Below are 12,869 nucleotides of genomic sequence, written 5' to 3'. Positions count from 1 at the left end.
TGACCGTATAAGTGGGCGGTAATGTTGAATCATCTCCTATTACATGTGAGTATTCAAGGAATTACCTGTGCAAATTTTCATTGAAATGATCACTTCTAATGTTTTGGCTAGACGCACAAGAATTGGCTTCCACATAAAGCGAAGAGAAATCCCAGTTTCCCGCCCGCCATGCAGCCTCATACTGCAAAAATATTTGATCAACAAAGCAAGGGGTTCTGTAAACATAATGTCAAGGAATTTCAAACAAAGACTATTACATAACCAAGCATCTGTATATCCACAAACATCAAAATAACATGTTGATAATCGCATTTGGGCATACATTTATAACACATTCTTAAAATTATGAGGCAAACCTGAAGTTCAGTAAATTCTAAATCATGCTCTAATCGGTCTTTCCGAGAAGTCAATCCTTCGCAATACAAATCCAATAGGTGAGTACAGCCAATTTGCTGCAAAGATCTAATCAGCCCTTTGTATGGTTTCCTTTGCTTAATCTTATCTTCTGAATTGTAAATGGATAGAGAACCTGTCGTTTGAGAATGCTCAGGAGAGAATTTTTTGGAACATCCTTCCACTTGTACCACTGCATCAGACCTTGCTTGTAAGTCGTAGTACTCGAGAGCTTTACTCCAATTTCCCTCATGCTCGAATGTAATGATTTGAGAGGTCAACTGTCATTACCATCACAAGATTCACCATGTAAAATATAATAATAAAAATTAAAAGAAGAACATGATAAGATATAATTTGAGTGTGTGTGTGGGTGGTATTATAAGTGTAATATGAGGTGCTTGAAGCCTTGATCCAAAATGCGGAATTGCAGCAAAATGAAGAAAGATTTTATACAAAATATCATCCTAAAAGACACATTGTCAAATATTGCTCACCATAAGCAATTTTTCATTCCTCAGTTTGATTTATCTCACACAAACAAAATTCAGGTCACTTATAGACTAGGAAGCACGGACATGCCAAAATGGGCGAAGAATCTATGTCCAACACGTATCGGACAACAACACGAGTCGGACACGCCCCGACATGTGTCGGACACACCAAAAAACGTGTCTGGAATTTTTAATTTTTTTTAATTTTCGGATACGGCACAGACACTCCACGGACAAGCGTCCGACACGCCAAGGGTGTGTGTCTGACACGCGTGTCTTATTTTCAAGGGTCTAAAAGATAATTTTTGAAAGAGAATTGGGTTAAAGTATAAATATATGAAGTTATTTAACAACTTTTACTCACTTATGTGGTCAGTACATAATAATTTTAAACTTGTCAGGTTAATATGCAATTTTAGATGAAACAAATAGATATTTAAGGGCCAGTCATTACACTATTACAGTAGATGAGTTATGATTTGTGTATTTTTTTCATTATGAGGTTGATGAAAAATAGTAACACTTAGTAATTTTTAAAGTACTACATCATATATATATATATATATATATATATATATAATATATATATATACTATTCACTATGTCCCTGCCGTGTCCGTGTCTTAATTTCTTTGGATTTGCCGTGTCGTGTCGTATCCGTGTTCCATATCCGTGTCCATGCTTCTTAGGTTATATAAAATACATGTGTTATCAGCCCCACAAGTATTCATTATGAGATGTGGGAGGCAGAAAATACAAAAGTGGTTATTTTGGAAAACAATATTCTTGTTCTATCCAAGCCAGTCGAAAATCTTATGCCATTGAAGTGTTCCTAAAGGGATTGATCTTACCCCACAAACACTCCGATAGTGAAGTGTTCCTAAAGGGATTGTTCCTTGGTTTAAACTACGTTTCTTCCAAGGTAGTTAGACGTCATATTAACCTCTCCATTATCTCCCCCCTCTCCCTTCACCCCTCCCCCTGGGTAGATTGACGTCATGCTAACCTCTCCATTCTCACAACTTTCTCATTTGGTTGACCCTCATCTTGTAATTTAATATATTTTCTTTCCCTTTTAGCTTTTTAACCAGGATTCTTTGTCAGAAACGTAGTAAAATTACAACGGAGGATTTTTATTTTATTTTTATTTTTATTTGAAAGGGGGACTATAGGGGAGGCATTGGACCATTTAAAAACTACTTCAGGATCAACTCTAATTAGTTCTCCATGTAAAACTTATGAACAAGAGATTGACGACACAATGTGCATTATTAAGCCTCACAGCATAAAAGATTGTAACAATGGGAAAGAAAGAATCATATAATTATCTACAAATTTTATGTTGACAAACCTTGTGTGACTGGATAATCCCATACAGGCTGTCAGGTTCGTTGATTTGAGTGACTGCCGAAACTAATATTTCAATGTGGCGAGGCAGCTGGCAATAAAAGGAGTGAAAAGAAAAATGGAAAGTTGTTAAAGGAATCCTCGTACTGGGAGAGGGGAGAAGGGGGAGGCAATGAAGGACCATGCGATTCTATGGTGATCAGTTTGTTTCTCTAGACACAACTGTACCACGAACATGTCTGAAACAAAGATCAACACATTATAAAATAATAAAATCTCACCACGTCCACTATAAACTTACGACATCAAGTTGGGAAAAATCTGGGCTCCCCAATGTAAGGCTGTTAAAATGCTCTTCACACCAATGTTCCACATAGAGAACTGCAGTAAAGTATGCGCCACAACTCTAAAAAAAAAAAAAAAAAAGGGCGGCTACAATATTAGAGAAACTAGAGTGCACATAAAACAACAGAAATTATCAAAAAGCTTCCCTTGTCCTAGGGGAAAGAACATTATGATTTTAACACTCACGATGGCCGACTTAGCGACGACAAGATAATCGATGGAAAGCCAATAAACCTTGCAAAATACATCAGAGTCAGAAAAGAGCACTGAATTAAAACATTATAACGTAACATAACAACAATTTGTTAATATACAAAGATATGTATGTATGTAAGCATCTATGTAGTTCAGTAGGCATCCAAATCTACTTCTCAAGTGTACCATCAAATCTAGTAAATCATGTACAACATGGAAAGAAGAAAGGGCAATAAAAATATGTAGAACACCCTTTGTCATGGGAACTGAATTCCTCAGCAGCAATGAATTACAATTTTATATATTCTTCATAACATCTCAACCCATTGAAATACAATGTCAATATCCAAACATCACTTTGGCACTTGAGCACAAGATACTAAAGCAACCATAGTTGTTAAAGGCTCAAGGCGCACAAAAGCGCAAATGCCTCCCGGAGCCTGAGGCGCAAGGCGCAAGGCGAGGCGCACGCCCGACTGAACCAAGGCGCACGTTGAAAAAAAAAAAAAAAAAAACCCACCCAATAAAGCATTATAGATGCAATAGTATATATAAAGATGCAAAAGTCAACTAAATAAATTACTTATGTTAAATATTCAACATAAAGATGCCAAAACCTTGATATCCATGTTTGCTAGATGTAAGTCTACGAACCAATATTAAAATAATATGTATATATATTAGTTAATTTCATTACCCCTGTCCATATATATTCTTGTAAGTTTGTAACTCTGCTTTTCCTGTGGTTTTGTATTTGCACAGACCAGAAAAAACCAAATTTGGTAAGTGTAGACTGATGCACCTTCAACCTTGATCTTATATTGGTGACAAGGTTAATTTAATGATGCAATGAAGACCTGCAGTTGTGTGTGTGAGAGACTGTGCAATTGGGATTACAAGGAATGGGTGATGTGATGATCCAAGTCTGTTCAACTAAAGAAATTTCTTGCACAAAGCAGAAACGCATTGATTGTTCTATATAAAGTATGAAGTAAAGAGATTCGGATTATTTTTTTTTGACAAATTTAGGTGAGTAAGCCAACTGCCAACAAATCATTATCTCACTAATTATCATTATTCACTAATTATCGGCATATTAGAAAGATGAGGCAAAATAAATTGTGACACAATTAAGTTGAATCAACGAACTAGATTACTAGAATCCATTAAATCAACAAATTAAAAATATCAGTTACACTCATATATCATTGGGAATATATCCTATTAAATCCACAAAATTAGAAATAGGAAAGTTAAATTAGAGAGAGCCAAGAGAAGAAGAATAGAGGAAAAATAAAAAATAAAAAATAAAAAAATAAAAGAAGAGGAGACTAGAAAGAGCCAAGAGAGAAGAATAGAGAAAATAAATAAATAAAAACGAAGAGCCTAGACTCGGCTCAAAGAAAAAAAAGAAAAAGAAAAATGAGCCTAGACTCGGCTCAAAGAAGAAAAAAATAAAAAAAATAAAAAGAAGAGCCTAGACTCGGCTCAAGGAAGAATAGAGAAAAAAAAATAAAAAAAGAAGAGCCTAGACTCGGCTCAAAGCAGAATAAAATAAAAAAATAAAAAGGAGCAAGAGAGTGACTAGAGTCACTAGAGCCGAGAGAAGAAGAAAAACTGAAGAGAAGAAGAAGAAGAAAAGAGAAAAAAAAAAAAAATTGCCGAGAACTGAGAAGAGAAGAAGAAGCAAGAAGGAGAGAAGAAGAAGAAGGAGAAGAAGAAGAGAGGGAAGGAGAACTTACCAGGCTTCGGCACAGATGCAGATCTGACAGATCCAGTCTTCGGCGCTTCGCAGATCACTCGTACTTCTCTCTTCTCTGTCTCTTCAGTCTTGACTCTCTTCTTTCCACTTTCCTTTTGCTCTTTTATTCCTTTCTTTTCTTTTCTTTTTCTTTTTTTTTTTTATGCTTTTTAACTTGCAAGTTGTGTAGATTTTGTAATAAACAAATAAAAACAACAAATAAACAAATAAAAAACAGATACAAGTAACACAACCAAGATAATAAAAAAAAAAAACCCATTTTTCACACAGGCGCGCCTGCATCTCGCCTGTAGCCTTGCGCCTTTGTCTAAGAGGCGCGCGCCTATCCCAAACCACTCGCCTTAAGTCAATCAAGGCGCCAAGGTGGCGCCTGGAGGTGCCTTGCGCCTCAGGCGAGCGCCTTCGGCGCCTTTAACAACTATGAAAGCAACCAATTACAAATTTGTTCATATTTAGGACCGGCTACATGAATCCTGTATGCCCAAAATGCTCAATCTAGGGTCATATAAAACCACATGCTTATTTTTATTATCATTAACATTTAATGAAAAATTCATTACTTTTAAAATTAACTTAAAGTTTTATGTAATTTGACATACCGTAGGAGCAAGCAAAAGTTAACAAGTAATCAAATACAGCATGCATATCTTTTTTAAATCATATCCTATGTCCTAATCAAGGTGACACAAATAGGAAAAGAATAGAACATAAGAGTGCTGTTTTTTTGTACGTGCTCCAGTTTTGGAAATTTCAATTATGAAATACGGGAAGACAAAAGAGCACGAGAGATGAAAATTAAAGCACTGTATACAAGAAAATTTTGAATTATGAGAACCAAGAGAATGGCTGTTAAAGGCCATTATGGACATCCAGTCCCAGCACTGCTGGTTAAGTTACACTAGGTAAATACCTAACATCCACAAACAAAAATGGTTGCTCCCATAAACAAATAATCCTCATTATCTTGCTTGGTGGCTTGAGCTTTAACTAACACACTAAGCCCCAAATTAAATCATAATTAATAAGGGATTATTATGAATGGTCTAGTACTTCAAATGATTAAAGCGATGTCCACCCTTGACAGGGAGACAAGTAGTATAGCATTGGTATGCTGTTCGAATGGGAATCAAGCATTGGTATGCTTGAGCTTTAACTACCACACAAAGCGCCAAATTAAATCATAGTTAATAGGGGATTATTATGAATGGTCTAGTACTTTAAATGATTAAAGCAATGTCCACCTATGACAGGAAGACAAGCAGTATGGCATTGGTATGCTGTTTGAGTGGGAATGAAGAGATGTACTCTAGGGACACCTCCCTTGGCACCCCAAAGCCCTAGATGCTTCACAAATTTCAAAATTTTATATGCAAGTAAAAGAAAAAGACAATATCTATATACTTGTAGAAAAAATTACAACATTTATACAAAAAAAAAAAAAAAAAAAAGAAAGAAAAGAAAGAAGGCAGAAATTTAACTCTATGATTTTCCTTTTCTTCAATATATATATCATATATATATATATATATATATATATATATTTGGTTGATGGAAAAGCTACGCTAACACACCCACCTGAACCCTCAATCTCCTCTTGAAAGGCGGAGGAGATACCTATAAACTAAAAGTTGGTGCTATGATTTGAAAACCAACAAAAAGAAAAAAGAATTTTCTTAACTGTACTTATTTATAAAAGTAAATAAATAAAAAATAAAAATAAAAATAAAAAAATCATTAGAAAGAAGATTACCACTAACAAAAATATCAAAATCTATGCTACAGTGATATTACATGTGAACTACGGTTCAGCACAAGTTCTATACAGAATAGCTGTTTTCTGTTGTGTAGTAAAGTCAAGAAAGATATTGAAGCCTACATTTTGACAAATAAAATTTTATCTCATTAGTTGAACATTATATATAATTTTTGCAACTGACAAACAGTCCTAAACATTTTACAAACTTTGACAAAACAATAATAATAATTATTATTATTAATAATATATAGAAATAAAATACTACTAGAAGAATAATCTCGAATAGAGAATTGCAAAAAAAAAAATCAAATCATAGCCAATGTGTTGATTTAAGTGACAAACTAAAGCTTGTTGCAAAAAGTGCTATTTTCATGGTCCACATCTCTACAGTATAAGCAAAATCTCATCTCAAAAAGTGTTATTTGCAAAAAGTGCCATTTCCTAGTTGAGTACCCACACACACATGGCTCCACCGAGGCTCGAATCCCTGACCTCTCGTTGAGAAGTAGGAGTTTGGTACCGCTAGGCCACTGGCCTGTTGGTAAGGACGTTTAGGTTTAGAATGTGGTAAGCTTAGGAATAACATTTTTTTTTATAGGATCAAGGAGGGCGAGGTTAAAATGCACCAAGAAAGATGAAATAGGAAGGGCTTTAGGGCCAAATGAAATCCCTATTGAGGTTTGGAAATGTTTAGGAGATATTGGGGTGTCTTGGCTAAGAGAACTATTAAATAAGATTATAACAACTAAGATAATGTTTGATGAGTAGCCAAAAGTATTTTTAAATCTATACATAAAAATAAATGGAACATACAAAGTTCTAATAATTATCTTGGAATCAAATTAATAACTAATTTAAACTTTGAGATTGATAATCATAACACATTAAATGCTTGAATTGTGATAAAAGAAAAGATTAGGGTCTTCCGAATTCCAAGTGCTTGGATGTAATTCAATACAATGACATTTATGAAAGATAAGAACGAACAGTAATTTACACAACTGTTCAAAAAGCAAAACTAGATATCCAATTTAGAACATATTCCATTAGCTATTGTATGCATAGATGCATAAAAAAGTAATACCTTGTCCCACACTGACGTTGACATTACCAACATAGTCGATGTAGCAGTAAAATCTCTTGCCTTTGCAGAGGTGGAACGAGTTTTGGAGCCATAACTAGATGGCTTAGCAGACTGTGGAATCAGTGTAACATAAATCTTAGTACGATCTAGAGCAAATGAGCATACTGTAACAATATTTACATTGACACGAAAAACCATTATAAGCTCTTTTGAAATTAGTACACAAGTCATGACTATCAGTTTACATATTCAAAGATAAGACATGAGCTATGATATAATAAATAAAACAAACCAGGAAAATAGCAATCAGTATTCTAACGGACAACAGAACCTAAGGAGAACCACCCAAACAAAAAAGATTAAGCAAAACCAAAAATAATGCAATGCGATCCACACTAATAATAAATCATGTGAATCCCCCTTTCTATAGTCAAGAAACAAAAGTACTTGAAATTTTTTCCATCAAATCTGTATCGCTTCAAACTTCTCAAACTGCATCATTGAAGACGCTATGAATTTTCCAAAAGAATAATTCAGGCCAAAGAAACTGCCCTTCCAATAAAGAATCCACCTAATACCACAACCACATGCTGGAAGTCATGCTCATGGCAACACACTCTTTTTCATGAGCAATGGGAAGCAGAAACTCAAGGAGTTGCTATAAGATAATCAACCTTCCTCCTATAGAGAATCCAGACCACATTGTCATTCAGCAAAAACTCTTTTGCTGCGTTTGGTGTGCGAGAATGGAATAAAATGTAAATGGGAATGGAATGAGAATGGGAATGGAATGGAATGGTCATTCTCATTCTATTGTTTGGTTGTAAATATGAAATGTCTAGGAATTGAATGATAATAACCATTCTAATGTTTGGTTAGACCAATTTTAAATTTAGAATGGAATAAATTTCAAATTAAGTTCTCCAAAATATCCCTGTTATTAAAAAATAAATTAAATTAACATAATGACATTCTTCTATAATTTTTTAAAAATAAATGGTGGTAGTGGCGGTGGTGGATGGTGGTGGAGGTGGAAAGCGGTAGTGGTGTAGGTGGTGGTGTTGGAAGGCGTCGGCGGCGATGGCAATGGTGGAAGGCGGTGGCAAGAGTGGTGGTAGTGGTGTAGGTGGCGGTAGTGGAAGCCAATGGAGGTGACGGTGGTGGTGGTGGAAGGCAGTGGAGATGACGGTAGTGGTGATGGAAGGTGGTGGAAGGCGATGGCGGTGATGGTGGTGGAAGGCAGTGGCGGCGATGGTGGTGGAAGGTGGTGGTAGAAGGTGGTGGAAGGCGATGGCGGTGGTGGTGGTGAAAGGTGGTGGCAGAAAGCGGTGGTGGTGGAAAACGGCGACGGCGGTGGTGGTGTAAGATGGTGGTAGTGGTGGCGGTGGCGGCAATGGTGGTGGAAGGCAATGGCGGTGGTGGAAGGTGGTGAAAGGCAGTAGCGGTGGTGGTGGAAGGCGAAGGCGGTGGTGGTGAAAGGTGGTGGCAGAAGGTAGTGGTGGTAGAAGGTGGCGGCGGCAGCGGCGGTGGTGGTGTAAGGCTGTGGCGGTGGTGAAAGGCGGTGGCGGTGGCGGTAGTGGTGGTGGAAGGCGGTGGCTGTGGTGAAAGGCGGTGGCTGTGGTGGTGGAAGGTGGTGGCGGTGGAAGGCGGTAGTGGTGCTGGTGGAAGGGGGTGGCGGCGGCGGTGGTTGGGGCAAAGGAAGGCGGTGTCGGTGGTGAAAGGCGGTGGCGGTAGTGGAAAGCGGTGTGTGGTGGTGAAAGTCGGTGGCGGTGGTGGCAAACGGCGGTAGTGGTGGTGGTGGTGAAAGGTAGAGGTGGTTGTGGTGGAAGATGGTGGTGATTTTTAGACTTGGAACATGAGGGAGTTTTTGGAAGTTGATTTTTTTAAAAAAAATTTACTTAGGAATGGAATGGTCATTCCATAGGTTTAGTTGTGGAACCAATTTTCATTCCAATGGAATGACCATTCCCACTTTAAATTGCATACCAAACAAAGGAATGGTTGGAATGGGCATTCCATTCCTGCACACCAAAAGCAACATTTATGTCCTGAAAACTCGCCCCAAAAGCCCAAACTTCTCTACATAACCATTGGATGTCCAAGCAATTGCCACCCTTTCTTTGTTCTCTCTCCCATGATAAATCTTTCACAATAACCCAGGCTTTTAGACTCTTTCTTTATTTTTTAGCCATATGAATAAATTATTTTAAAAAATATATCAATATCATTCGGAATTGATGTCATAGCTTTCTCACATTCTTCCACCGCTAAATTCTTGTTGGTTCCATTGGTATTCCATAATATCTTCACGCATATAATAAACTGTCACCACTTTGGTGTCATAGAAGCAAGCTACTTAGAAATCCAATGTGGTACTAGTAATGGCAATGTTATCATAGTATTTATCAGGCAATAAAAATTATTAAGGCTAACTATGCCTTCTTAGGACATTCATCCACAGTTTAAACAAATATGCCATCCAAATCAATAATTCTGGGTTGACACAAAAAGGCTCATTAGTCACTCCTAGACACTGTAAATGTCATAATAGACATCACATATTGTCGTAATAGTGGCTATAACGAGATGAGACCTGATTGTAGAAAGGGTGACAATAACAAGGCAATGATATACTAATGGAACACTCGATATACAATGCCAGTAACACAGAGAGAAAATATATATCCTTTACAATCTAAAGAGGAATTTTGGGTTTCTTTCTAGAAAATTGAGCAGGAGCCACATGAAGGCCAAAAATTGAGAACTTCACTTTTAATTTTACCTTAGTTCTCTTCCATCACATTTTTCACTACTGAACAAAAGTTCTCTCTTTAACATGCCTTTACTTAATTTAACCAATTCTTTGGAGAACAGAAAGGGGTTGTACAACAACATAGCAAGTAGCAACATATATTACAACTCAGTTATATCAAAGCCGCAATTTAGTTTGGAATATGTGGCTATATAAACCATCATTAAGGCAATCACGGCACAATCAGAAGGATCACATTTTATTGGTGAGCCACCACAAAATTTAAGAACATAAGAAAAAGACAATAAAAAATCAAAACGCATTAACTAAACAACGTTGATTGTGTCATTGTGTAGTGCACTAACCATTGAACTTTCTCGATTGAGTGGAATTGAAGATGAAGCACCTCTTTCCATGACATAACATAGTCGGAGTTCATTAAGTGCATCCAAGATCACCTGAGTCGATTTGAACAATTTATTGGACTCTGTAAATATATTTTCCCGCACCTGCACATTCCATGAAAGATAATAAATCTTGTGTGTACTATGAAAGAGATACGATGGTTTTTAAATAAAAGCCAAGGTAATATCAACATGCAAACTCTAAGTTCATTTATCCTTCAATTAAATTTAACCTCTGCAACAAATATATATGTGTATATATAGATAGATATATAGCAATTGTTCGAAAGAGGAAAATATAAATCAAAAGGGCATACAGAATTCTGGCCAAAGAAGACAAGAAATAGCATGCCAATCAAGTTGAAGCTCATTTCAATCCACTTTTAATTACTTAAAGTTTAGAAACAATGCTATCTTGAAAAAAAATATGGCTACCATCAGGAGAATAATTCAAACAGAAAAGGCATGAGGACTAAAGTAGATTCATATTAATGTAAACTCATGTCAACTGAAATTCTTTGACTATTGTTTGAGTTAAATTTAAAGGATTTTGTGTTTGTAGAAATAGACAGGATGAGGAAGAAAAGAAAAAGAAGAGAATTCTGAGAAGGATAAGATTGAATTAAGGTTTTTTGACACATCTCACCAATTTATATATCGAGAAGATAAAATTACAATAGTGCCTTTTTTTTATAAGTAAAATTACAATAGTGCCCTTAATGATCAAAAGAAATAACAAACTCTTTAACAACTAGAAGAAATAACGAACTCTCTAACACTCCCCCTGTGAATTCTTTTTGTTCTCTCTCTCTCTCTCTCTGACAATATCTAAATTTCTAATTGCATCTAGGATGATGATTCAAGGCTATCAAATTAGTCAGTCATCACAAGTCTTACATAATAAGTAAAGGATTTTCTTTTTCTTTTTTCAATTCCTTAATTTAATAAGCACTAAACAAATTATTTACCAAGAAATCTAATTTAGTCGAACAGAATTTCCACAAAAGTTTATATTAGACACTATGCTACATAAAGCTATTATTTTACACTAAAAAATAAAATAAAATATTATATAATATGAATATTTAGCAGTGTCTATATATCCTTCAGTTTGAAGATTTGACACATCTGACACATGGATACATACCCATCCCCGACACACATACACGAGTCCAGGTAACATAGTACACCATTACCACCCTAATAATCCAAATAAAAGGGAAAACACACTTAAAAGAACCATGACATGAATAATTCTTTATGAAATATGCTGCAAGCATGAGATTTTTTTTCAAAGTGACCTTTAACATCCACCGTCTTCCATACAATTTCCTACAGTGGTAGCAATCGCAGCAAGTGGGGCAGAGCATAAAGGTAAACTAAATTACATTCAATATTAATAGCATGGATAAAATAAATAAAAAATCAACCCAAGCTGCTCAAGAAAATAACCTGCGAAGAGATTAATCTGCCCAGGTCAATAGCCAAATCTTTCCTGCATGCTAGATTGACAAGAACATTTGGTAATAGAAGCTCCGCAACTTCAGCTTTCAGCAATGCAATATCTTGACATAAACTGAAAGCAACTCGTGAATCTATTGAATTACAAACATAAACTGAAAAGCTAAATCCAAGAAACCTCAAAATCTACACACATGCTATTCATTGCTAGGAGTCTAAGAAAACCCCAAAACACACAAACAGGCATGTTGTTAGAGTAGTCATTCCAAAGAAGAAAAGGGATACCTTAGAATCACGTCATTGCAATAGCCAATAAGAGCATAAACAAGTGGACAAATCCATGTCTCAAAACTTTTGTTAATAGTCTCCCATATAGTAGACTTCTCCAACGAAATTGCTTCAGCTGATAATGAGGTTAAATAGGTCATTTTACATATAATTGATTAATCATAGAACATAGTATGAAAACAAGGAAACACAGTTTTTCTCATTTAACTCAAAGAATTGAGAGAGAAAATTAAACTTTTTGTAACTGAAAGTTACACAAGCCAGAATGCAGATGTGTTTTCTACTGCAACCATTAATGTTTACATATGATTTCAAAGAGAATTCATTCTTTAATCAAAGAGAATAATCTTTTTTTTTTGAAAAGTAAAAATTTTATAAAAGGCGCTCAAAAGGGGAGCGTATCCCTAAGAAACACACAAGGCCAAGAAGCGCCTCAAACCTTCAAAGAGGCCAAAAAAACAACAATCTCCTTTACAGATCTATAATCTCTTCTTGAAACCCAACAAAAAAGAGTGGAAATAATAGAGAACTTAAGCATAGAAATAGGCTTCTCCTTTCCATCGAAATATCTCCGATTTCTCTCGAGCC

The 12,869-nt window shown here is 35.8% G+C and overlaps 1 protein-coding gene across 1 annotated transcript in view; it reads right to left on the bottom strand.

Annotated features, from left to right (window-relative positions):
* The window catches only part of LOC132286027 (serine/threonine-protein kinase ATM), a 108,480-nt gene that overhangs the window by 42,107 nt on the left and 53,504 nt on the right, over positions 1 to 12,869 (bottom strand). The window contains exons 43-51 of the mRNA XM_059788281.1: positions 12,279 to 12,396; positions 11,985 to 12,108; positions 10,494 to 10,637; positions 7,377 to 7,487; positions 2,766 to 2,813; positions 2,536 to 2,640; positions 2,239 to 2,325; positions 357 to 674; positions 66 to 181 (exon numbers count right to left, since the gene is read on the bottom strand). Of these exons, the coding sequence (XP_059644264.1) occupies positions 66 to 181; positions 357 to 674; positions 2,239 to 2,325; positions 2,536 to 2,640; positions 2,766 to 2,813; positions 7,377 to 7,487; positions 10,494 to 10,637; positions 11,985 to 12,108; positions 12,279 to 12,396 (1,171 nt within the window). The remainder of the gene's footprint in view (positions 1 to 65; positions 182 to 356; positions 675 to 2,238; positions 2,326 to 2,535; positions 2,641 to 2,765; positions 2,814 to 7,376; positions 7,488 to 10,493; positions 10,638 to 11,984; positions 12,109 to 12,278; positions 12,397 to 12,869) is intronic.

The sequence above is a fragment of the Cornus florida genome, unplaced genomic scaffold, assembly GCF_030987335.1.
Source record: "Cornus florida cultivar Cherokee Brave unplaced genomic scaffold, ASM3098733v1 CherokeeBrave_3.0.0_Hap2_Chr11, whole genome shotgun sequence".
NCBI lineage: Eukaryota > Viridiplantae > Streptophyta > Magnoliopsida > Cornales > Cornaceae > Cornus > Cornus florida.
The sequence above is the reverse complement of the archived record's forward strand: the minus strand, read 5'-3'. Positions and strand labels throughout refer to the sequence as shown.